The 27,836-nt window shown below is 41.3% G+C and overlaps 1 protein-coding gene across 1 annotated transcript; it reads left to right on the plus strand.

Moving 5' to 3' along the window:
- Window positions 1-728: 728 nt before the first annotated feature.
- On the plus strand, window positions 729-27,693 carry LOC121604818. The gene is made up of 10 exons (XM_041934435.1): window positions 729-1,148; window positions 2,496-2,626; window positions 7,333-7,530; window positions 11,116-11,182; window positions 12,229-13,228; window positions 14,511-14,617; window positions 18,579-18,836; window positions 21,044-21,114; window positions 21,337-21,460; window positions 26,333-27,693. The coding sequence occupies exons 1-10, from the start codon at window positions 848-850 to the stop codon at window positions 27,592-27,594; spliced, it is 3,519 nt and encodes a 1,172-aa protein (XP_041790369.1). The 5' UTR covers window positions 729-847; the 3' UTR covers window positions 27,595-27,693.
- The last annotated feature ends 143 nt before the right edge of the window (window positions 27,694-27,836 follow it).

Genomic DNA, 27,836 nt, shown 5'->3' on the forward strand with positions numbered 1-27,836 from the left:
CCCACCCTTAATTATAATACTGCAAAATAAGACTTATAGGGTGCACTCTACATAATTACTTTTAATTTGGACTTAAAGTATTTCTGCTTTTCAATACTTCTTTCAATTTTTTACCAGTACTTGTCATGGAGTATTTTTAGATATTTTACAAATGTTTTTCTTTTTAATTGAAGGGTATAAATATTTCTTCAACCATGAGATGTAACAGTCATATTACCCCTGTAGTTGTATTTATGGTCACATATTTAAAGTCATTTGCTGCAGCCATTGTATTTATCTACCATGTGTCGTTCTGGGTTTTTGTGCTGGTGCACTGACCCCTCTGTACCTACATGGATAACTAACGTTGCATCTAATCTACACATCAGAATGAACACACAAACTACCGCAGTAAATCTACCTGCTGTGTGTACTGTACTGTGTGGCAGATCCACTCCTGAACACAGGGGACTCTCTAGTCCGACAGTCATCGTGCCAACTGGAAAAGTACTGCCAAAACTGGAGCTTCCGTGTAGCCAATATCAACCCTGAGTACCTATATCTGCGGACACTGTAGCTACAGGACACGCCTACTAAATATACAACCTCTGTATGGTTCGGGGTTAGGAAACAATTTCAGAGGGGGTGTGTGTTGTAGTAAAGTGGGTGTGTCATGTAGCAGAGTGGGTGTGTCGTGTAATATTCTAGCCTGCATCTAATCTCGTTTTAATCAACAAAGGCAACACGGCTGTACACCAGGACGACAGGCGTTGTTATGCACTTCAGATAGCGCTGCAACGCTTTTAGAAGTATCAGTGTTGGTTTTAGCACAAAATACGTTTCATCGTCATAAAGCCACAGTGTGACAATGGCAACGTCGACTGCTCTGGACTTCCATTCTCAGATTGCCTCCATCATGGAGGTGCTCGCTAATGCAGCCGTTGCAGAAATTTGTAAAGTTGTGGACGACGGATACGCGGTAGTTCATTTGGAAATGTCCCAGAGCCAGAAGGAGAACGAGTTTCTGCGAAGGAAAATCAAACTGCTGGAAGTGCAGATCGCCAGGTACCGAGCGGAGAGAGTGAGGGCAGCAGAGGGCTCAGGGCTCATCAGCAGCCGCTTCCCCGGGGTCCGCCTGCTCCACCCGCACAACACGGACTCACTGGCTGGTATGTAGCCCCGACACATACGACGGTAACGTCAACACGAGCTCCGGTCACAAATCTGTCCAAAATGTGTACGTCAGCGCATTTTAAATAGATGCAGAACGATGAATAAAGCTAATAATATGCTCTTTCAGCCGGACCTCAACTTCAAAACACAGATTTATCTGGGGGGGGGGGGGGGGGGGACACAGCAGTGTTCCAGTTCCTTGTGATGTGGATTAGCTCCAGTATTATCACAGTATTATATTATATTACATACATTTTTACTGTAGATTCGTTAATGCTGGTGGAAGGAGATACTGGAAATTATGTCACAAAAAGTTCAAAAAACATATTTTCCACACGTCTCTAATTTTTTGGGACTCCAGTCAGCTTTTAAAGACCTCCTCATCTATTGTAGATGCCTTTGTCAGCTGCTGAACAGTAGACCACTGCATGATCCTTTGGAGACTGTTGCACAGACTGTTACTAATAGCTCTCTCTGCTTTGTTTCTGAAGAGGTGTAACAGATCTGCTCTTGTTGTTCTCACCATGTTCAGCTACTATTGAAGGCACCCAGTCACAGATATAAAGTTGCACAAATCAGTATTTTTCGATTAACGACATATTAAATGACCATATATAATGTGAAATATATTACTTTCCCTGCTATTTGTAACACAACATTTTTAGTTTCTGTTGATTGTACTTTATCAAATATAGTACTGACATCAAATGTGGAATACCATAAAACTCGGTTTTGGATCCTGTTTGGGAATTCTCTGTGTCTCTGTTCCCTTATGTCATAATAATATGTCCTCACACATCTCTGAAAGCACAGAGGTTGGAATCATTAGCCATCAACACCTCTTTCAACAAATACAGTCACTCGATGGCTCCCTGAATGCCAGGTTTGCCTCTAAAAATGGTGGTGTCATTTTAAATAACACATAATTCTTCAACTCTGAAATAGGGTTGCAACAGTATGAGATTTTTATGGTATGTTAATTGTCAATGGTAGAATTCAATATCACAGATAAGCAAATCTACATGTGATGATAACCATAAATGTTCATACCACATGAATGAACTGATGTACTGCTGCAGCCCTATTCTGAAATATTGAAAAAAAAAATCCTAGCAGCTCCACTTTTTAGCAACACAGGGAGAATGTGACTGTGTGTGTCTTTATATTCCCATGTAAGATAATTATAATACCCTGTGACCTGCCATGACACAAATTAAACCAGTTCTTAAATTGTGCAGAACTCTGCAGCCTGTCTCACTAATCAGCTGTGCTAGTTTGCCATTTAAACGTCACGCAGAGATACATGGCTGATCTCTTCTCTTCTCTTTCTAATGTTCCATAAGGCCCCTCTCTTCAAGGCAGGACCAGGTTTCTGAACCAAGGTCCAGTGGCTCAGCAGTCTGTGCAGAAGACCCAGCCTATGAACCTGGATCAGGATCCTGATCAGGAGGTTGTGACCACCACCAAAACAGAGGTAGTTATCCCACAGTGCACCAACACCAGAAAAACATTTTCAAAATGTCTGACTTTGACATAGCAACAGATTGCATTCAGCCAAGGTTTCTTTTTGGGAAAGAATGTAAATATTTACAAATACTACCACAAAAAGTCAGTTTGATTTTTGTTTGCACCTTTAAGGCGTCATGGCGTCAAGTGTCAGCTTGTTACAGCAGCTCTGATTGCTTTTCTTTGTTTTAGTGTTTTCTTGTGTGTTTCTCGTGTTTTCGGTGGATAGAGCATTCCTACGGATGTACAACTGGTGAGACTAGTGATTTGTTTTTTACTCTTTTCTGGACCTTTAAAAACAACATTGGGAGATCCATTCAGCCACGGCTGCATTGTTTACACTCTGGAACAGCTGTTAGCGCTGTGCAACAGTGTGGAGATACGGAGACAGAGAAGGGGATGCAGAGCTGGAGTTAAGTGCTGGGACAAGTGAAGAGGGTATAAACCATCCATACCGTCTCTTCTTATGGGGAATGTGAGATCTCTCCTTAATAGGATGGAAGAGCTAATGGCGCTAACCAGACTGCAGCAGGAGTATCAGGAGTGTAGCGTCATGTGTTTCACAGAGACGTGGCTGAATGAACTCACGCCGGACACGCATGTGGCTTTGGACAATTTTCATCTGCTGAGAGCAGACAGGCAAGCGACAGAGAGCGGTAAGAGGAGGGTGGGCGCATAGCGATGTTTGTGAACAACAGATGGTGTTACCCAGGACACATCAGTGTTAAGGAGCAGCACTGCACGAGAAAAATTGAGCTGCTAGCTGTTAGCATTCAGCTGTATTACCTCCCGAGAGAGTTTGCACGTTGTTACGTCTGGCCTAGGGGAGCACAGACGTAACAAGAAAAAAAAACCCCTCATCTTCCCCAAGTCCCATTTTGTGTTTGGCGCCGTCCCAGGTGGCAGCCTGTAGCAGCAGCTCCCGTCATGTTTTTTTTTGTAAACTTTCGTTTATTTGTCCGTTCGTTCTTTTTTTCTGTTTTCTGATCAATCACAACCTGTTCGTTAGAGTTGTGACAATGTCTGGACTTAAGTTTGCTACCCTTCTCCGTGTTTTTCTTCTACTTTCCCTTCTGCATTTTCCCAGCTTGGGATAAATAAAGTATATCTATCTATCTATCTATCTGTCTGTCTGTCTGTCTATCTATCGATCTATCTATCTATCGATCTATCTATCGAGCCAGAGCAAAAGTTTTGCAATCGACCACTATATATATTTACACAAAAAAATCAATGAACAGAATATTCACGATAATGAGGGCTTCAGGGTTGACCTAGGCCAAAACAACAAACAAAATAATGCTAACTGACAGACAACAAAAACACATACAAGAAGACATAGCACACACTAACAGAAATGACGACTCCATAACCATCCATAACAGTGGATCAGGTGAGGAAGGAGCTCAGGAGATTGGAAAAACTGCATAAACTGGCTTAATTTAGTATGAAAAAGTAAGTGGAGTGGTATGACAAGTCTAATTTGTATGAATGGGACTGACAAATTAGATAAATCTCATGTCTGAAAGATGTGAAACATAAGGTTTGAATGCAGTTTCTGTCTGATTGTCTGATGTAGATGAGAAGATATTTATGTCATTTAAAGAGCAGTCATAGTCATATTACAGAGCTTTGTTTCAGCCTTGCCATCTAGGAATCTCTTTTGTCCCAAAAATTCCCCTTTAATCTTTGTTCAGATAAGGTTGCCATCAAAAATGCACAGTGATGGTCAGAAAGAGGTAATCCTAATGTAAAAACATTGTCAATGTTTAACCATGTTGTTGTTACATAATGTTACCATGCTGATAAGTGGCTTCATTTACATGTTGGACAAGTTCAAAGCTGTCCAGTAAATTAGCTTTAGGGTCATTGTTCCTGTTAATATGAATGTCTGGTCAGGATGAATATATGGGTATAGGACAATATCATATCTAGGACCAAGTATGATCAGCTCTGAGAATTCCTGCATAAACAGTGATGAATATCTTGGTGATTGATACAATGAGCACTGATAACTTTGCTTTGAGCTCAAGAGCAAGACATTCAAGTGATGTGAAGTCACCCAGGTCAGTGTCATTACACAAAAACTATGTAGAAAAAAGTCTGCTATCCCTCCACCTTTCCTGCTTTGTCTGACTGACAAAAAAATGACAATTTGGAGGACAAGCCTGTGTCATTGTTGCCACACCAGTAGTGCTGTTTCGCCATGTCTCAACTAAAAACATTATATCCAAATTATTTTCACGTGTCAGACCATTAACCAAAAATGATTTGTTAACTAACGAGCTGACAACAAAAGTTCTCATTTTAGCTTTAGAGATTCTGTGACAGGAAAGGAGACTGGCTGTTGTCAAATATTGAGAAGTTTAGGATTACTGAGTATGATCTGAGGGAATATTTGGATGTAATTTTTGGCTGATTTTGACAGCCCTACTTCCAGATGGTGCTGTAGATGACAATATCATCAAGATATGCACATGCAAAATCAGAAAGATGACTGAGTACCTTGTCGGTATGTTTCTTGCCAGTAACCCTTGCATAGGTCAATGGTAGTTAGGTATTCTACTTTCCCAAGGTGCCCAATGAGAACATCAGTTCATGGAGTTGAATAAGAATTGAACTTTGAAATAGAATTCATGTATCTGAAGTCACTACACAATCAAATCAATGCTAAAACAACTGGATTACACTATTCACTTTTCGGTAACCTGTAATTTATACCTCCTGCAGTTGCATCATCTTTCAACATAGTATCCTCCTGCGCAAGTTTTGTATGACCTGGGTATTCCTGAAATATTTTTAAATTTATTTCTTTCTGGATTTAGGGACTGCTGGTCTTCAGAGAGACTGCTCAAATCGAGGTCAGCAGATGTTTGTTCATGGTTGCAGGTTTCTTCTGCTCCTCAAAAGGTCCCTGCCACTTTGCCAGCAGCTTGCTGTCACTTGTTAGCAACATGACCAAGATCCTTTGACTCAGGTCAAAACTTCTGTGTCGGGCTGACGAGTCATACCAGGTATTCTGGTGCTGAAATTACATTAACAGGCCCCTCCCTCCTTCCCAGGTCTCCTTTAATCACGTCAGAGGGCCCCTTGCCTAGAGCAGTTACAAGGAAGAGAAGCCAGTGGAGAGCTGAGGTACTCCCCTGTAGGTGGGGCCGTAGGGAGATCACTGATCCCAGTCAGATCAGTGTCGCTTACAAACGAATGGAGCATCAGATCAACCTTCAGTTCATCTGTCTGTGGATGGGATGTCATTGTCTACCATACATGATGTCTGTAAAAGATTCACAGAATCTGAAGAAATCTGTGTACACAAGGGACAAGGCTGAAAACCAATATTGGATGGCCATGATCTTCAGGCCCTCAGATGGCACTACATTGAAAACGGCATGGGCTCAGGAACACTTCCAAAAACCATTGTCTGTGAACACAGTATGTCACAACATTCATAAATGCAAGTTGAAAATCTACAACTTGGAAACCATGTATAAATCAGACCCAGAAACGCCACCGCCTCTCTGGTCCGGAGCTCATTTAAATAGACACAAGCCAAGTGGAAAACTGTCCTGTGGTCTAACAAGTCAAAATTTGAAAACCATTTTTGAAATCATGGCTGCCGCGTCCAGGCCAAAGAGGAGAGGTACCATCCAGCTTCTTATCGGTGCACAGTTCAAAAGACAGCATTCAAGATGGTATGGGGGTGCGCTAGTGACATGGCGTGCCTGCACATTTGTGAAGGCACCATTAATGCTGAATGATATATACACATGCTGCCAAGTAGACAACGTCTTTTTCAGGGAAGGCCTTGCTTACTTCAGCAAGACAATGCTAAACAACCTTCTGCACGTATTACAGCTGCATGGCTCCGTAGTAAAAGAGTCCAGGTGCTAAACTGGCCTGCCGGCACTCCTGACTTGCCGCCCTATGAAAATGTTTGGCACATTAAGAAATGCAAAATACGACAAAGGAGCTGTGGAGCAACTGAAATTGTACATCAAGCAAGAATGGGAAAACACTCCACGTTCCATTTTCAAAATTACAGCAGTTGGTCTCCCCAGTTCCCAAACGCTTACAGAGTGTTGTTAAAAGAAGAGGCGATGCAGCAGAGTGATAAACATGGCCCTGTCCCAACTTTTTTTAAACATGTTGCTGGCGTCAAATTCTAAATGATGATGTAATTTTCAAAAACACTGGCATTTGTCAGTTCAACATTTGATATGTTGTCTTTGTGCTATTGTCAATTAAATATGGGGTTTCAGTGTTTTGAAAATCATCACAATCTGATTGTATTTACGTTTTACACAGTGTCCCAACTTTTTTGGAAACAGCGTTGTACTTGATGCTGAAATAAACATCTCTACTTCCTCTTCAAGTTTTAATTCACCGATACTATTCTCTTTAAAAAGATTTGAACAATGGTGAAAGAAATAATACTGTATATAATTATGTATCACCTCTCTGTCAGTCAAACTGCTTGTGATTTTAGTCAGCATTCATGCAGTAATAGTTTACAAAGCGTATGTTATTGTTTTGTTGGCTTCCATTATTATGGAAAAGTCCTAGGAAACTCCTACAACTTCTGAAAGTGGATATCTTGCGTATGTTACGTTGCCCTTTTTATTATAACATCTCTTATCCTTTCCCACTGTTTATCATCATCATTTGTCCTGTCAGTCAGCAGAGCCTGAGGAGGAGGGGGAGCTCCTGGTAGTCAAGGTGGAGGGAGCGATGGAGACCGGAACCACCAACCATGAGGTGCCAGTAGAGGCCTGCATCAGCAGCAGAGGCGACGCAGACACTGCCACATCGCCCCCGACTGCCTCGAAGGACACCAGCAACAGCCAGATGGCCAGACCACGCAACGAAATGGAGGTCAGTGGATCTGTCACCTTTGTTGTCGGCAGGACAGCTGAAACTGACAGCAGCAGTGACACTACCCACAGTTCCCTGCTGGAGCTAACAAGAAGCGATGTCAGAGCAGGGGACAGTCAGCCGCTGAACGCAGACACTGACATGATGCCACACAGGGAACCGGTGCCAACTTCCTGTGATGATGTAATAGGTCCCAGAAAAGATAATGAGGCTGTGTTAGACATCCTCAGGTCCTCCCAGTCAGAGGTGATAGTCATTGATAGAGGGGGGACATCACACAAGGAGGGGGAGGTGTATGAGTGGTCAGATGTAGACCAGACAAAGAGAGAAGCAGACAGAGGAGGCATACATGAAAAAACTACATCACCCATGGTTCAGTGTGCTGGGCTGGAATCAGCAGGATCTAGACCAGTGCAGGTGAAGTCTTCTCTGCCAGTAGTGTCTGTTCTCCCTCGTGACAGTCCAAGAACATCGAGTGGTGGCACTACCTCCACTTACATCTACTCCTCCAATGATGCACACAGCGTGGCTCTGCACCCCAACCACAGCCACCACAAATCCTTGTCCAGCAGCTTCCACCTGCCTTTCTACCACGGCATCACCATGGAGCGCCCCTATGGCTGTACAAGCTGCACCAAGCGCTTCTTCCTGGAGTCTGACCTGCAGAAGCACATGGCCAGGCACACCAGGGAAAAGCTCCACACCTGTCTTCTGTGTGGCAAGAGCTTCGTGTGCCAGAGCCAGCTGGACATTCACCGCAACGTGCACACCGGAGATAGGCCCTTCAGCTGCTCCGTCTGCCACCGACGCTTCTCCCATCCCAGCAACCTCAAGAGGCACCAGAAGATCCAGCACTGAATGCAAAAGGGACTTAAAGTATTGACGGTCGACGGGACAGCTACAGTGTTTAAAACAAAAAATGTTCCACTTTGAACATGTACGATTCTGTTTCATCACTTCCTGATGATATAGCCCAATTCTCTACTACAGGAGAACAACTGGTTTGCTGTTCCCAGCACACTGGAGAAATTAACAGTTACAGAAGCTCTTCGGGGGGGGGGGGGGGGGGGGGGGGGGGGGGGGGGGGGGGGGGGGGGGGGGGGGTGCAAACAGCATTGGGAGGTGCAAATAAGAACAATAAATTAGGACTGTGCAAGTAGGCAACCATAAAAAGAATTAAAAAATTTTAAAAATCTAAAAAATAAGGTATGGTAAAAAATAGATAGTGTTTTTTGCTCAGCAATAGTGGCTTTGGAGTCGCAGAAAAAGGGGTCACAGCAGCCGCATCCAGCTGCTGGTCATCCAGCGCCATCTTGAAATAACAGGTAGCTATCAGGTAATTATAGAAGTAGGTGTTGTACGAGTTAAATGTTGCTTCGTGATATTCAGTTTCCACCACTACGGCAGCCTGCTGGAACATTTCGCGAACGCCGCAGCCATCCATGTAACGTCACTGTTTAAAGTCCCTGAAGTCCTCCCATGACACTGCTGAAGTTTTAAAGCCAGGGTTATGCCTGAAGACGACAAGGCAAGGCTTTTTTACACAGCACAGTTTCACTTTTTAATCCTGATGCTTATTTTTCTGACTTTTCAGATCTCTCCATGTTTTATTTGGAACAGGACCAAATGGAAGAAATGTAGAGCAAACCTAAAGAAAATGCAATACTCAAAATCAGATGTGATGAATATAAGCAGCACCTCTGTCCTTTGACCTGTCTGAATGTTTCTCAAGTTTCAATGGCAGACTCTCCACTAACAATGAAAATGGCTATACAGAGAACTACAGAATTGCTGAAAAAGTTGCTGGATAGTGGCTATTGCAGGAAAAATACTGACTATAAATTGTTTATAAAATGGAATCAGCTGTTCCCCTCCTTTTTTTTCAACTTTTTAAATGCCAACTGCATCTGTGAATTTCTGAATATCCAGCAAATGTGAGAAAATAGGAATCAAACAAGAGTCCTAACTTAACATCTCATCATTCTATTCTTGTGCAGAGTCTTCTGTAATATCATAAATGTCAAAAATTGATGAGAAAATGTGTCATGAGATTCACTGTGAGAAGAGGAGCAAGCATCCTTCACACACACGATGCGTCATTACTTATTGCTTAAAACAAGGTTTAAAGTCTGTCAGTGATGCAGCCTGTGACAGAACTGAGAACACTCCTCACCCTTCACATTATTCCCTCTGTGCACCAGGTGCCGAATGTCACTGAGCATTATCACACTTTGTCATGTCATGTTGTGTCTGAATGAAGTCGTGAGGAACATTTATGTAACAGACACTTATGGTATGTCTGAGGGACCAGAAGCTGTCTCTTAAACAAATAGTTGAAGGCAGCAGTGTCTGAAAATGCCTGTATTTCCTGCATTTCCTTCTATTATGTCATTAAATTGAAATTGTTTTTTGAAATCACCGGTCTCGCTTGCACGCGCACACACACACACACACACACACACACACACACACACACACACACACACACACACACACACGTTAGTTTCCATCACTTTTGGGGATATTACATAGACTCACATTAATTTCCTGGAGACTTACCTTAACCATAACCATTACTTGCCTAACCCCAACCCCAACCCTAACCTAGACCTAAACCAAACCTTACCCTCACTTTAACCCAAAATGCAACCTTAAATTTAATGATTTACATGACAGGGACTTGTGGTTTGTCCCCATAAGGAAGGCAAGTCCCCACAGTCTGACTGTGTAAACCGATTTATGTCCCCCACAACATAAGTAATACACATACACACACACACATGCACACAGCATACATGAAAAAGGTTATTTTTAATATTTTTTGTGTATTTTTATTGAGAGCACTTCAGTGCCTTCTATTTTCACATCCAGTTAATAAAGATTTTAATGAGACAGATTAGTTCTCTCATCATATCATCACGTTTTGTTTTCGAATGAGAATTCCTGTTTCTCTTTTGCTCATATTAAGCAAGTCTGATCACAGTTGTGATAATTCTGTTTACTACATTTCTTGATGCATACAGCATACTGTGTGTGCTGAGCATGCTCTCACTGTTTGGATTCTGCAGTAAACCAGTTTAAAAACTTTGGTTAAGTTCTCGACATTTTGTCAAAGCACCATTATTCAGCTCTGTGTGGACTGCTTTTAAACTTTAGACCTGATGTCACTCATCTTAGATTCATCACATCATTCTTGACATGTAACAGCTCTGTTAACCTGTATCCTTTTAATCAGAGCTGTGATCTCACCAAAGAAGAGAGGAACATTTCAACTTACATTCATACTCATGTATACATTCAAGGCAGTGTAAATATACCAATAAATAAACGAGTAACGAGTGTCTTTGTGTCATTTCAGGTTTTATTTACTCTGTTAGTCACAGTGGATGCAGCAGTGGGATGCAGCTCTCTGCTGCAGTTGAAAAGATTTGCAAAAAGTGAATAACTGATCTTCATGAAATGATTATATCTAGCACAAGTAGCTAACACATTAACCCAATGACTCCTGTTTGAAATGATAATTATTACCATTTCAGGGCTTCAGGGGTTCTTTGTGTCAGCTAAACACCTCCCTCCTCTTTCCAGGGCCAGGGATGTCTGACAAACATGAGCATCCGTCAGAGCAAGGAGGAACAGATGGATGAAGTGCAAGGTATCAGTCTGTTCTTCTGTCGCATTGTTTCCTGTAGTGGAAATACCCCTCAATCATTTCAGCCTGCACCAAGCATCTTCATACCCTCACTCTTTAAACAGTAGTATCCGTGCTTTATTTTGACATTTTAATCACCATCAAACTGTACAGAGCATGTACATCTATTTTAAAATCATTTTCAGATTCCTATTATTCCTATTTCATATTTTTCCATGCAAGTGAGTGCAACCAAAGTCAAATTCCTTGTATGTGCACACATACTTGGCCAATAAAGCCTATTCTGATTCTGATACAGTCAGCAAAAAAGACTCAAATGAGCAATGTTTTTGTTAGTCTCTCGACACTTTCTGACTTCATCTCTGTGGCCGATCCAAGCCCATTGGGTCCAACTGATGATGTAAACCTTAAAAAAACCGCTCACAAACAGATAGTTTCACATTTAGAAATGGAGCAGTAATTTCCTAAAACAGCAGCTCACTAACAAACTGGAGGAAATAGTGCACTTGTTGGGGACTGCTTTCAGAGGCAGATTAATCTGTTTGGTGGGAGTGTTTGGGGTGGCAGGAAGGTGTTCATCACTCCTATTAGGATTTCCAACAACTGACCATAATGTTAAAAGTTCATTTATCAAGAAGTATAAATCTATAGCAGTTTAAAAGGATGGGTTTACTCTGTGTTGAGGTTCAGTATGTGCTGTAAAAGAGCACAGCTGTGTGTGGTTTTGCAAGACTTACATATCTGTGCCTTGAGACATTAGTTGGAGTTTAGTTTCAATGAAAATCTGCCTGCAAAGAGCTGAACCTTGCTGTTGTCTGTCATTATTTCCATAAACCTTTAAAAAAATGATGTTATACGGTATTACAGTGACAAACAGGAACTACTATAAAAACTGCTGTGGTTTCTGACTCGTTTTCCAAACAGAAGTGCAGGAAATTACCGAATTAACATAATCTCCTCTAAAATGTCCACTTTTTTTTAATTTGTGGTTTGATTTTATTGTATCACACCATTTCTCATAATTTTGACAGTTTTTTTTTCTAATTCAGCTGTCTTTGCTGTGGGCTCATCAGGTGACACCCCAGAGAAACACAGTCCCCCCCAAACGCCACAGGAATGGCAGGAGAGCAGTGAGACTGAAGATATGGAGTGGCCATCTTGTTCCACATTCACACCACAAATACTAGCGGGAAACTCATCATTTAGGCAAATAAAGACAAACCCTACCTCTAGTTTCCCCACTGCTTCTAAAAGGCCTCAGTGTGACATTGACCAGGCAAGCACCGCATCTAAGCTTGACATCATTGTGATCAACTCACTTTCACATGCAGCAGAGGACAGCTGCAGTGGGGTGCTGTTGTCTGGACAAGGTGGCGACAACAGAGCTGAAGAAGTGACACCTCTCATTGGTGAGAGCAACACCACTGCGAGTTCACAGTATCAGCCACTGCTGTGTATTCAGATCAATGAGGCACCCAGTGAGGTGATGTTTGAAGGTAGTGCAGCCTACAGTGATTGCATTTCTACCTTTAACCCCCCCGCTGTTACCAAGGGGATAGTGGACTCCCAGCAACAGCAAACTCAGCATTCTTGGTCAGGAATCAGGGCGATAGACACTGTCCACTTCTCTGGTCAAAACCATCCCTATCAACCACCTAACAGTGAGAACCAGGAGTCTGGGTCAGCACAGTCCCAGCAGCAGCCACAGGCCTGCCTCCCTTATGCCTGCACCTTCTGTTCACATCGTTATGCTCACCAGTGCCAACTGCGCATTCATGAGCGCGTCCACACAGGGGAGAAGCCCTACCAGTGCATCCAGTGTGGGAAGAGTTTCGGCCAAGTCTGCAGCCTCAAGCGCCATCAAATGGTCCACACTGGGGAGAGGCCGTTCCCCTGCCCCCATTGCGGGAAGCAGTTCTCTACCTCGACCAACCTGAAAGTCCACCAGAGTGTCCACACTGGGGAGAAGAGGTTCCATTGCTCCAAGTGTGGCAAGAACTTCTCCTTCCTCAGCAACCTCATCAGGCACCAGGCTCTTCACACTGCCAAGTAGAGCAAGATACACAGGGACGAGTCTGCTTCATAACCCCCTGTACGTACCTGAGCGGACAGATTAACATGAACACCCTCCAATATGATGCAATCAGGACTACACCACAACCAATGAACACTATCTAATGACATTCAACTTTTCATGTGTTCATATTACAATACAATATTATTGTTGTCCAGCCCCTGTGTTTGTCATCATATCTTTAAAGATTTTACATTTAGTGACACTCTGTTTTTCTTTGGATTCACTCTAGAAAATGTTCAGAAAGTCTGATTTGATGAAAAATCAGTGATGTAATTGGCCATTTTTACTTGGCAGAATGGCAGAAATTAGAGCTGATTGTGGCGTGTAGCCGTTTGAAGAAATTCAAAGAGAACATCTTTGTCCTCATTGGTGCAGGTCATATTAACAGCGCTCTTTAATTTGAGGCCATGTACATTTAACTTACATTTGCTCATCTAGTTACTTCCAGGAAAAACAAGCTAGATCAGTTGAACAGACCAACAAACAGCTGAATAGATGAGGTAATGCTGACACCCAGTTAATTCATCATGTGAAGGATAATTTTACACATAAATGAAATTAAAGGGAAAACCAAGAGAGAACAGTAAATGAATTGATATTGTACTAAAAGGAAGAGAAAACTTAAAGACACTAATAGATTCTGAAATGGCTGATTAATGTTGAGCAATGTTCATTTGTAAAGAAACTGGAAAAACATGAAATGCAAATTACACTGGCAGACAGTATCATCGCCTCGTAGGTTGATTACCTAACTTGATAGCAAACAGTTGCTTATGTACACATTCAGCAGACAGAGAGCCACATGATCATTCATTGCAGCCATGTTTCTGTCCACCTGATGATTGTAAGTCTATTGCTCACTCTCTTCTCTCTACCAGCTCCTGAGGGAAATATCTGGCTTTTTAGCTGCTACATGCTCCACTGTGTTTGCTGTGTGTCTGCTGCTGGCTTCTGAGCAGGTAGAGAACAGTGGGCTTTTAGAGCTTGTTCTCTGAACACAGCTGATGAGAGTATAACTGCAGCATGAAAAATAATGAGCCAATGGTCATTTTTTGAAAAAAATTTTTGGGGTAAAGCAAGCAAACTACACCTTCAAACTGCCTAAATGTCTGGGCACTGCAGTAACAAACCCAACAGCTGTCTAACTGAGACAGGACTGGAAGTATATGACCTACAGGAGTCAGGACAACCACAGTGGCATAGCTACTACAACCACCTCTGCTTTTTCAGCCTTTGCTCATCTGCCAATACCAGCCCGTGCTTCAACCATTCCTCCTCCAACTGTCATCTTCATCGAGTAGAGATAATACTGACCAGTAACAGGGCCAACCCAACACCCACTGTGGCCAGGATTCAGAGCAGTAAACACTAACAGCCTTTAGAGCTCAATGTAGAAGAGATTTTATTACCTTACTGCAGGTACAACAAAACCTACCCAAACTCCTATCACTATCTGTCTGCCTGGTTTATCTTGTGTGGAGGCCATTACTTCATCTCTGGGTACGTTCAGTGCTCTCCTCTGCTCTCTAAAAATGAATGGTGTTTACACTCCTCACTAACTGATATCTTTATGGGAGTAGACATCAAACACATCCCTGCACCACTTGGTTACAGACACCATTATAGTCTAAGCCACACTCACAGTCTCAAAATTAAGAAGAAAGACAGATTAAACAGAATAAATTAATAAGAATAAACAAGTTCAAATATTTCGAAGGGTCATTACTTCGTTCATCGTAATATGAACATTGTAATTCTCTGCTTGGTACCAGATTTTCAAGGCAGTTCTATTGAAGCCTTTGGGAGATGCATTGAGAAGTACTTCAGAACATTCAGATCATAACATTAACGTCACTTGCATGCGAATAAATTATTGAATAATAATCAAATGGAATGCACCTTGAAAATGATGTTTATCAGCTAGGTATCAGCTAGGAGCAGTGGTACGATAAGATAAGAGATAAGAGCAGTTGGAAAGAAAAACAGCAACAGAGATAGAGAAATTCAAAAAACAAAAAGTTGACTATATGTATTCACATATTATACATGCAACTATATAAAAGAACAAATATGTCGAAAAAATATATAAAAAATATGCATTGCCGCAATTACTGTGGAAAAATAGTCATAAAATCTACTGGCAGAAATTGACAGATTTTTACATGAATTGCACATGGTACAAACTGTATGCTGCCTTCAGATTAATAATAATAATAAATAGTGTTAATACTGCACAGAATTGCAGAGGAGAAGAAAAATACAAAACAGTAAAAAAAATAATATTGTACAAAATGTAAAGGATATGATTGTTAGTTGGCATAAATGACAAAAAACAATAGCTTATATGGGAAACAACATCAACACAGTCTTATGTGATGCTGGAGTTGAATACTCTGACAGCTGTTGGGATGAAGGACCTGCACATTCCTTCTTACAGAATGCAGCAGTCTGTCACTAAAGGAGCTGCTGAGGGCCCCCACTGTGTCATGCAGGGGTTGGAGGGTTGTCAATGATTGATGTCAGCTTGGCTAGCATCCTCCTCTCACCTACATCCTCAGTGGTATCCATAGGGCAGTCCAGGATGATGGTGTAGGAAAAACTCCGCTGATACAAGCTTGAGTTAATGAGAACTTTATTAACAAGCGGTATCAGGTCAGATGCCGGCCATCTGAGAGAGCTACAGGGTCAGATCAGTAAACTCTGCCCTTAACGTACAGACAACACAATATATAGCATGGCGTTTTGTCCTACTCCACCCATATCTTTCCTGTCTCAAAGAGTGGTCAACATTCTAAACATCAGTTTACCTCTGATCATGCTTAATCTGACATACATTTGATATTTGATTCATCTGATCATATACCTCCGGTTCCTCCTTTGGGTTGTCTTAGAGTTCCGACTAAAAAATAGTGACAAATTCAGGGTTTCTGTCATTGATCTTGGACACGCTTGCTTGACAAAGTCCTCTGCAAACCATCTTATATCTAATTTTGAAATCCCATTTTAAAATCTTTGTTTGTGGGATCAGATAAAAACTAAGTTCCTATTCAAAGTCCTATGTGCACGTGACTTTAGACTACTTTAGACTAGATAAACTAATCCTGTGCTAATTAGGTTCAGAATTGGCTACTCTTAGCCTCACCAGATCTCCTTGCAGCCACACTCTTTTCCAGCAAACACTGGAAAATGCACTTCATCCTACATAACCAGCCAATAACCAAAAGCACCAACTTGTGACTCTGCAGGTGTAGCAGCAAGAGAACCCACTGATCAGCTCCCAGTCAGAAAAACCTACCCCTTCTAAAGGGTCGAAAAAAGACCAGGAAGCCTTACTAAATCCAAAACTCCATTAAAATTACCAAACACTTACTAATTTGATGACCCTATGCCTATCGGTCATTCAACTTCACAACTGTTCACGATTAGATCATAAGCTTTACATATTTCTCATGCAGGAATAACGACTAATAATAATAAAGTAACAAACTTAAAAACCTAAAAAAACCTAAACTAAAGTATCATCTTTCCCATATTTAAAGTTCTTTCAACCGTTAATGTGTAACAAAGGATTACAAAATATCCATAACATAAATGTTCACAGATTATGAAAACATCAAATAAACTAGAAATACATAGAAAATGTCAAAATAAATCAACTTTGTGCATCAACAATTACACATTATCTAACGTGTCATCCAAACCCCTAAGTCTTCAGCAGCATTGCCTCCTATTGTGATTTACTGTCCATGATATCCTGAAACAGGACAAACAGCTACTGCAATGTCCTTTGTCCGTGGTCCTCCATCCATTTTCACTGTCCCTGTGTGAGTCTCTCAATCCATTTAGAAGACAGGGGTCCCTGAACATCCAGTCACTCTCCCCAATGTTGTCCTGGGAAGATAGAGAACACCAACCAGGATTTTGCAAAAATATCAGATACAAAACAATTCACTGTATCTAAACGTTCTTCTGTCACAAAATCACAAAAACTTTAGCACAGAATATCTTACCAAGCAGACAAATACAGCATTCTCCTCTCATTAAAACACCTTATTTCCACTACATTTACACTCATTGGCCAACAAAACAGACCCAGAAACATAGATAAGTCAGTCAGCCAGTCAATCATTTAAACTTCACAATCCAAACATAAAATCAGTTTTTGCGGCACTGTTGTGAGGGAGTATTTTGAATTTTAACAGTGCTTGTGCAAACAAAAATCCTCACTGGTCTTTATAGTTGTCAGACTAAGCAGAGGCTCATATTTTTTTAACAGATTAACAAAACGTTCTCTCTCGAAGACTCATAGGTAATTACATAAGTTATATTAGAATTATTTATAATATATACATACTATAATATTGTCCTTCCTTTGAAGGCTCATATGTTATCAGCAAATTCAGAAGATCCTCCTTCCGAAGGCTCATGTATTATTATCCCTTGAATGACCTGCGGTAGCGCTCCTTCCTGAGGGTGCTTCAGTCGGCCACTGAAGGAGCTGCTCTATAGTCCGGTGCAGTGGGTGAGAGCTGTTGTCCATGATGGCTGTGAGCTTGGCCAACAGCCTCCTCTCACCCACCTCCTCCACAGAGTCCAGTGTGCAGCCCAGGACAGAGCCAGCCCTCCTGACCAGCTTGTTTAGTCTCTTTCTGTCCCGCTCTGTGCTGCCCGGGGCCCAGCAGACGACAGCGTAGAGGATAACAGAGGCTACTACAGAGTCATAAAAAGTCCTGAGTAGAGGTCTGCACACTCTGAAGGACCTCAGTCTCCTCAGGAGGTGGAGGCGACTCTGGCCCCTCTTGTACAGGGCGTTGTGGGACCAGTCCAGTTTATTGTTGAGGTGAACAGCCAGGTACTTGAAACTGTCCACTGTCTCAATGTCCTCCCCCTGGATGTTCACTGGTGAGTGTGGTAGTCTTCCTCCTGAACATTTTAAACATCCGTTTACCTCTGATCATGCTTAATCTGACATATATTTGATATTTGATTCGTCTGATTCGTCTGTGAAGATGAGGGGAGAGATGAAAATGCCCCTAACTCCATCCAGAGCTTTTAAGCATGGCGCCAACGGGTGTCCACGTGATACGAAGTGACGTAATGAGCGTTCCTTATTTTGTCGTTTCCTTGCGGCACATGCGGAAGTAAACAGAAAACGGTTTCATTGAGAGGAACTGTTATTCGAGCGGTGGTCGGTACGCAGGATGACTGCCTTCTCTCACATGTATTGTGTGTACATACTGAGGCTGGCCTAATTTCTAATATAAAACTTTCGAGCAGCTTTGTCGGGTGACTCGTAGAACTGAAGACGTGCCGTATCGGTAGCGCAGGACAGGATGGCGAGTCATGTGGATTTCCAGACTCAGGTGGCGTCCATCATGGAGGTGCTGGCTAACGCCGCGGTGGCTGAGATCTGTCAGCTCTTGGACGATGGGTTTGCCGCCCTGCGACTGGAAATATCCCGGAGTCAGCGGGAGAACCTGGCCCTGAAGAGCAGACTGCAGGTGATGGAGGTCCGCTCAGGACAGCAGTCCCACAGAGAGCTCACCCCCCTGCCGCTGGAGTTCACCTGTACCAGGCAAGGTTAGCCTGCTCCGTCAGAAATGAATACAGCTCTGTGTCCTGTGTGGAGGTCAAGTTCTCCTCAAACATCAGATATCAGAATAGGGTCTTACTGCAGAGACAGCCGTTATTTCGACATGACAGTGAGCAACCTTTTGCCTTAAATTTCTCCGAACGAGATAGATTGATGTTAACAGATCGTTTGTCGTTGTTATGACATAATTATGACAAAACGTAAAAGCTTTCTCGGTTTATTTAAATCAGATGGTTTGTTATATCGCCAAAACGATCTAGTCAAAGCTCAAATAGAAAGCACGAAGTTAGCTGTGGACATAGGGAAGTAAATGATTATTTCTGGTAGTGTGGATGACAGCAGGTGGTATAGGTTTGTTTGTATCGTGTATGGGAATGTACAGAGGCAAGAATCGGGATATGCACTGAGCAGATTAGTAACCTAGCAACAATACAGAGCACCTGAGTGTGGTTGGGTGAGGGATGTGCATGTACGTTCATGATTTAGACCTAAAAAGGCTCAATTTTTCATTCAAATAATGTTGTATGATCCTTGTCACAACAATAACCCTTTATGACAACACATTATCATCTTGCAATGACAGATTTCTCTCTTCATTACCAATTGTTGCATACTAAACTATTTTGTTTTAACAATAAATGCACATCACTTACATGGAGCAGCTTGTTTTTCCACAGTACGTACCACAGACCGTATAATAAATACCAACATATCTTTTCGGAACAATAAACTTCTGTCATTATGACACCATACTTTTTGACATAATTTCAAAAGTTTGTTTTGAGGGCAGTTTCTTCATACAGCAAGACAAAGTAATATGCTGTTCTGTGAGAAGAGTTTCTTGTTCAGATAAAGTAATTATTATGTAGCAATAACATTTGCCATGATAACCTGAAATATCTTCATCTTCCTTCCTAAAAAACTGAACAACATGTTCAGTGAATTGTTTTACTGAGCTTTTGGAGGGAAGCACATTACATTACAATACATCACTACTCTATGTCCACAGACTTAAGTTGGCTGTAGGTCTGGGTCTGTTTTCCTGATTTGGTCCTCTTTGTTCCAATAAAATAAATCTTAAATGCTCTCTCAATAAATGATGTTTTAGACAACAGAGTTCTTCGTTTAGCTGTGTGTCAACAGTTTGTGTTTGTTCCTTTCCTGTTTCCACATAATATAAAGCCGGCTTCATAAAGAAATGCTTTGTTTGGGGAGAAAGAGTCCTAACCTCGACACCATCCATCACCTTGCCAGGCAACCAATAGTGTTGGACCTCAATGTATCTGAAAGGAATCAAATCCCTGCTGACAGGTTCAACATGTGGTGGAAAGCCTGAAATGTGAAAAGTGGGGGCTGTCAAAGCAGCAGATCAGTGCCTATGCTGTCGTGATCACATGTTACACTTTCACATAAAGGTATAATGGCCCAAAGTGTTGACACACTTTTTGCTCTGTACTTTGATGACTCCTCAAAACTTCAGTTCATTAATAGTATTTTCAAATGCAAAGTATACTCAGTACTGCAGATTGAGTATTTCAGCATTGTCATGGCCTTGACTTTGGGCACAGTGTTATAGTTTGTTGTTTATTGATGTGATACATCTTTTGTTAAAGCTGTCGAAATCAGTCAAACTCTGTTTATTTCTATTGCACCTGTCATACATACTATTTCTCAAATGCATTCATAGATGGAAGGTGTTCCTTGTATGTTTTCTGATACCAATTGGAAATAAAAGTTTAAATTTCAAACACAAACCATAACTTGAATTAAAAGGACATTTGAAGTATAGTAATGAAGGCAGACTTGCAACTTGTGTCAATAGTTACCCTATAGATAGCATCCATCTTAATGATCAAGAGAGCTGATAAAATTACATGATAAAGTTGTGTGTAGTGACAGGTTGTTTAATTAAATCACAGTAATGTACGTTTTCCTCACGTTGTATCTGATGCCTCTGGTTTGAATACTTTTCTCAGCATTGTACAGCAGCAAGGGTTACCCAGACTGAATAGCAGGACAGAGATAACATGGACAACCCTGGTAACATTAAGGTATAAAACAATTCACCATGCAGGAGACAAAAAAACATGTTTTAACCAAAAACACAGCAGGTACATAGAAAATATCACACATACCTTGTGACAGTGGAACAGTGAACATATAATAACAAACTCCTGTGATACACTTTGAACAGATCCTGCCATTACCAAGTCCAACACACTAGAGAAGAGTGATGCTCAACAGCCACTGGTCAGTGCTGCAAAGGTCAGCTTGTCTTACTTTATCTCTTCTTCTGTCCATCTCTTTCCTTTTAATGTCATTGAAATGCTAGCTCAAATGTAACTGGTTAAAGGAAAGATTGTGTGACAGGGGCATTGAAAAAAGTATGTATGTCATTTTCAAATGCAAAAAAGCAACCTGGAACAGTCATGGATGCTGATGACGGCAGCAGCAATGACTTTAACGTACATGTTTTCTATCTCTCAGTCAGTGATTGTGACAGAGCAGCTGGTGGAGCAAGAGGTGGATGTGATAAAGAAGGAAAGGCTGGAGGAGGAGCTGATGGGCTGCAACATGCTGGAAGACCATGAGGCAGCTCCTAACAGCAGCAGTATGTATGAAAACCTTTAAGATACTGTGCAGTTTTTGACTTTATACCACACCCCAACGAGGTGGATGAAGACAACATAAGTAGATACAGCTCACTAAATAAGCTGGCAGCTGGCTGCTACGGCTGAAGCCTCTTTCAAATATGATTGATTGATTGATTTCTTTATTTTCGTGTCATGCACACAAATGTGCCCAACCCACATGTGTTTACAAGACACTAATATACTGACATTGCAGCAATACATCCTAAACAATAATTCTGCTGCTCAAAATATATTGCCTTCTATTCCAGGCCCGGTAAAGAAATCTTGCCATGAAAAAGGTTCCCCTTCTGAAACATAGTTCAAGTTTTTCATGGTCATCCAACCAAAAGAAATCAGAATAAACAGAAGACATCTTGAAAAGTACATCTCTGATATCTTCATATACAGGACAGTAAAACATTAAATGAACCTCATTCTCAACTTCTCCCAAATCACACAGCTAACAAAGTCTGTCCTTCTCTGGAGGAGCATTAAACCTCCCAGTCTCTAAAGCTAATGGTAATGTTCCTGAGCCTGTGCACACAGGGATCTCTGTCTTTTGCTTTAATTACACTGCACGTAAGGTTCCACACAGTAGCTGTCCTTTATAAGACAATAATTTCGGAATTTTGGTTTATACCAAATGTCAACAGACCATTTTTCTATAAACTTAAGGAACATATTACTCCTCATCTCCTGAATATCACAACATAACCTATTATGGAAAATAAATGATGAGTTATTCAAATGAAATAAAGATTTTAGCTCATTAGCCCTGGGGTGACGATCGGAGATGCCCCAATTAAATATCTTTTTTATTCTCTCGTTGGGCATCTTCACCAGTCTATTCCAGAGACGAAGCATTTATGTCTGATGTTTGGAGGTTCCCATCCCATATCTCCAGTAATGGCCAAGACAGAAGCAAATTTATGGACTCCCTGATCGAGTTGCTCTATGATGCACTGTATTGCAACATGTATGTTCCTGGAAGCCCCAACAGACACATGAATTGTATAGTTCTGTATAAGTATGGAATCCTAAATTACCACAATGCTTTACTTTGTTCAATACAGATCCCAAAGCTCTGCCTGCTGACTGAGTGAAAACATTAACAGCTTTCTTAAATGTCACGTGTTCATCCAGTGTCAGACCAAGATATTTATACTGGTCAGTATATGACAGCACTACTGGACCCAAGTTAAAAATAACTGGACTTCTCTCCAATGATTTCCTCCTACAGTGTACTATTTGTGTTTTATCTTGGTTTATCACTAGTCTCCATTTCCAGCACCATTCCTTAACAGTGTTCAGCATACTAGTATGCCCACAGTCTGATCATCAACTTTAATTCCCAAGCTAGAGGTCTTAATCTGAACGGCTAAATCATTCACATAAATTGAAAACAATGTTAGTGACAAGACATCTCCTTGTTTCACACCGTATTGTTGGGAAAAACATCCTGTTCTGCCTTCATTGACTTGAACACAAGCGACAGGAGCCTGATAAAGGGACTTGATAGCATAGAAAAACTTTCCATTAACACCAGATTGTAAAAATCTGTATTGAAGAAGTTCTCCATTAATCGAATCAAACGCCTTCCTGAAATCAATAAAACAAGCAAATATCGACCTGTTCTCCTTAATTCTTGCTCGTATCAGAGAACTGACTACAAATATATCAATACAATACAAGCTCTAGATTTTCGAAACCCGTTTTGCTCATCCACAAGTAAACCTGTCCTCTCCAGGTGTTCTACCAGCCTGCGATTTAAGATGATGAATACAGCTTATACACACAACTAATTAGACTAATACCCCTGTAGCTAAGAGGCAGCTTGGGGTCATTTCTAGTAGATTTAGGAATAGATTTCATAAGATACTTCTACCACTGTGTAGGAATGGTGCCATTGTCAAAACAAGAGTATTCCATAAAGCCTGCAAATCATGATTCCAGTAGGATCTGTGAAAATTTCCAAAGTTTCTATGGGTAATAGTCTTCTTAACCCCCCTGTTTAGTGCCGTATAGACAAAGCCACAGAATCTACCAGGCATTCAACACATTTAAATTATTCTTGATAATCCCAGTTGTTCTGTAAAATCCTGCAGTACTATATTGCAGTGACTAGTGGCCAAAAATGAATCAGGAAGTCGTTGTACTGTTGTCTTCTGAGTATACGTTAAATGCAGCTTTTCTTAAAAAAAATGAGGTCTTACTTGAATTTGTAACGACAGTAGAGAATGGTCAGGTAATTTACATCTGTCACCCAGCAGACAGAGGCCTTTGTCTCCTAATCTCTCTATTAACTATTTTGGGTTAAAAATCTAAAGTTTAACTCAATTACTTAAACTTTCATGTGGGGCAATAATATAATCTACTACAGCTTTTCCTTTAACAGAAATTGAAGTGAAGTTATCCTTGCCTAAGAGTATTCTACCGTTGAGCACACATCATTTAACATCTCTCAAAAATTCAATTAACGTTTCTCCATAGTTGTTAACAAAGCTTCTTTTAAGTATATTATCCACATCACTTATACTGTCATCAAGATTACCAATACGACTGTTGAAATCCCCACACAAATAAACAGCATCCACACCCGCCGGACTGTATATCTGAGCAGTTAAATGCCCAAAAAAGGAATGAGAACCAATGATGTTGAACCTTCTGGGGGTAAATGGCAGGTAAAATTGCAAAACAGTATCCCAAAACCTATTCTTAAATTGTAATCCTAATATCCCCTCCACTGACTTATCCTTTACTTTCACTTCAAACAAGCAGTTCGTTTTTAACTAGAAAACCAACTCCCCCAGATCCTTTAACTGAAATGTACTGTCATCTGCTGCCTCCAAGTCACTGTTTTATGAAAGTCACAACAGTAACCTGACCTGATAACATTTCCAGCACAAGACTGAATTTGAATGCTGTCACATTAACAAACAGGCAACAAGGTGAAATATTACACAGCCAGAACCACATGGTTTTAAAAACATTTTATTTGGCAGTCTTTTTAATATCACTCTTTTCTTTTTAGCAGCCCTCCCACACTATGTTTGACTGTCTGCAGACCACCCAAACCATGCACGTCTTTTATCACAGAATTCTGATGGTGATTTTTATAAACATGTGGACAACAAAAAACAAATCAACAAATCATAGTCTAGATTTTTAAAACTTAATTAACTGCATGCAGCAACATGTTACACAGCCCACCCACAACAGAGGACGTGTATTAGACCTGGTCATAACCCATGGCCTGTCAGTCCAGGTTTCCTCTGCTGTGGATGTGGGCTTATCAGATCATTTCTGTGTCTTTTTATGGTGAACAGTTTTAAGCAACAGGAACAGAACATACTGTAAGGAAATGATGTCTTACATCTGAAGTGGCTGCAAGTTTTATTGATATTTGACATGATATTCCTCCAGAGATTTTACCTTCTTCTTGTGATTTTATCGTTGATCATTTTAACAGTAAACTGAAGTCAGCACTTAACATAGTGGCACCAGTAAAACTTACAAAGGTTGAAACGAACTCTCTGGAGAAACAGTGACATAATAAAACTGAAGAGAAACTGCAGAATAGCAGAAAGACAATGGTGGAAAAACAAACTAACAGTTCATTTTCAAATGGTTCAGGAACAGCTGACCATCTACAACAAGGCAGTTCAAAATGCAAAAATGCAAGAAGAGAACATTTTTCAAAATTAATCAGTAATAATCATAAAATCCAAGAGTCCTTTTTTCAACCATTGACCATTTAATCAACCCTGTTTTTAACCAACCTCTTGAACCAAACCTTTCATGTGAAGATCTTGCAGTCCACTTCAGAAGCAAAATAGATACTGTTAGATCTAGTCTTTTACATCGTCAGTCTGCGCATTTTAATTTCTCAGACTCTTCGCTTTTAAATGAGGAAACACTGGAGAGGTTTGTCCTGGTGGATGCTGAAATGCTTGAGAAAGTTGTCTCCCAGTTAAGTTCAGACATTTAGCGGTTTTTAAAAGATGATCTGTTGACCGTCATTAATCAGTCACTACAGACTGCTGTTAAGAATGCCAAAGGTAAGCCATTCTTGAAGAAGAACAATTTGGATGTTCAGGACAGCTTGTTTAGTTGTATTTGTCTTTATTATATTAACATTTCAAATTTATCTCCTGTGTTTCCTCTTTTCATTTCATCTCTTTTTGATTCAAGATGGCGTTTCCACAGTACTTCATCATCATGATGTAACAGGAGTGTTGATTGTGTGAGTTTGTGTGCTCTTTTGTGTGGGTGTGTGTGGGTGTGTGTGGGCGGGGTGGGGGGGGGGTCTTCTTTATTTTCTTTATCCTTGATTGTAAAGCACTTTGTGCTACATTTCCTTTTGTATGAAAAGTGCTATACAGATAAAGTTATTATTATTTTAAAGAAGATGTAAAGTTAGCCAAATGAGAAAAGAGTTCTGTAAGTTAGGACCTCTTCACCCTGTTAAAAAGAGCTACCGCAAATTTATTTTCTTTATTCATTTTCATTTGGATTGTTTCTATTTAACTGTACAATTAGATTTTTATCTCCCTAGATGATGGATAGATCTAAAGGTATGAAGGCTGAATAAATGCCTTATCTACACTGCCAGAAATAATTCAGCAAAATGATTATTTTGGATTACTGCATTCCATTTTAGATACAATAATAATCAGCCTTAAAAAAACTCAACATGTGTAATCTGTGTGTATTTGTCAAAGATAAACTCATCTTTTTAAACATGGTGTGGAGTAATGTGTGGTAGTTGAGTGAATGGAAGCTGCTAATGATTTACAGTTACGTAAATAATAATAATAATCTTTGTCTTTTTCTTTTTGCTTATTCTTTAGTTGGACCTCCATCTCTCACTCTTGGAACTGACAGCAATCGCCCCCTGAGTGTTGAAGCAGAAGTCTCCAGAGTCAGTGTGTCAGATCGTTATGAAAGGGCAGACTTTGCCAGACCTGAAGCTCAGCAGCAGGTTGAGAAAGAGGGAGTGGCAGAGGCTAGTACTCTGGACCCATACGTTCATCTAGTAGACCAGAACCACAGAGCCGCTCCAAGAGGTTCTGCTCCCAACACAGCCGTGGAAATGACAGAGTTGACCAGAGAAGAAGACAAACATGTGGATCACAGTGACTTTCTGCCTGCTGAGTACGGTATTACTAAACTTCCTGATGTAGAGTCTCCACTGATAAAGACTCTGGATTCAGAACTGTCACTGACAAATACTGTAGTGAAGGGTTTGTGTGGTGATACAGCAGACTGGAGGGGAGAGGCAGTGTCAACAGCAGTCAAGCTAGAGGCTGAACCTTCCTGGGATGAAGCTTTTATGACACCGAGTCCTTTAGTTTCCGTCACTAGAAATGAGTGTCTGGGTAACAGCAGGTCAACTAACAGTCACCACACACAGAGTGAGCCGGCAGAGCTGGACACTGGCAGCTTGGACTCTTGCTCTTTTGATGACCTGTTTTCCTCTCCAGAGGGGTCCAGGTCTCTGACAGCTCCTCACAAAAACTCTACAGACAGAGTCCAAGGCATGGAGGAGCCACTGTCGTCCTCATCTTTTCCTTTACTGAACTGCAGGAGCAGCTTTGGAAACTCTTCCATGTCAGACTCTCTAACTGCCTCCTCCTTCAGTAATGCCTCCTCTGACTGCAGGAGTAGAAGCTTCCCCAGCAGCACGGAGCAAGCGTTTAGCTGCCAGCAGTGCCCCCGCCTATTTTCTACCTCCAGAGACCTGATGGTGCACCAGCGCTCCCATGCCGGGGAGAGGATCTACCACTGCCACCTCTGTAAGAAGCCCTTCGTCCACCCACACCAGCTGAAAACCCACCAGCGGGTGCACACGGGGGAGAAACCGTTCAGCTGCTCTCAGTGCGGCAAACGCTTCTCCCAGTCCAGCCACATCAAGAGACACATGAGCGTCCACACAGGGGAGAAGCGCTATGTCTGCAGCCTGTGTGGCAAACGCTTCTCACAGGCCTGCAGCCTCAAGGTGCACCAGGCTGTCCACACTGGAGAGAGGCCCTACAGCTGCACCAAGTGTGGCAAGAGCTTCTCTGTGCTGGGAAACTTGGTCCGCCACCAGAGCATCCATATCACCAAGTGAACATCATATGACAACATATGAAGTCAGGAGGGCTCATTATAATGTCTGTTAGAAAGTATTTCAAGACTGAATATTGTTCTGGCTGCTGTCAGTTTTTAGACCTTCATGTTTACAATAAAACATAAAAATAAACTGCCTACAGATGACTGGTCAGTTTTAATTCTGCCTTTGTGACTGAACATGTTAACTTAATGATTCATGTCAAGCATCGAACTTTATTGGAACATATGTCCAATAAATGA

This window comes from Chelmon rostratus, chromosome 3 (genome assembly GCF_017976325.1).
Source record: "Chelmon rostratus isolate fCheRos1 chromosome 3, fCheRos1.pri, whole genome shotgun sequence".
NCBI classification, from domain to species: Eukaryota; Metazoa; Chordata; class Actinopteri; order Chaetodontiformes; family Chaetodontidae; genus Chelmon; species Chelmon rostratus.

Bases quoted from the DNA above. Each gene is read 5' to 3' on its own strand.
- LOC121604818 (XM_041934435.1), top strand. From the start codon at position 848: ATGGCAACGTCGACTGCTCTGGACTTCCATTCTCAGATTGCCTCCATC. The intron at 1,149-2,495 runs GTATGTAGCCCC...ATGTTCCATAAG, and splicing joins CAACACGGACTCACTGGCTG to GCCCCTCTCTTCAAGGCAGG. The intron at 7,531-11,115 runs GTCAGTGGATCT...TCCTCTTTCCAG, and splicing joins GACCACGCAACGAAATGGAG to GGCCAGGGATGTCTGACAAA.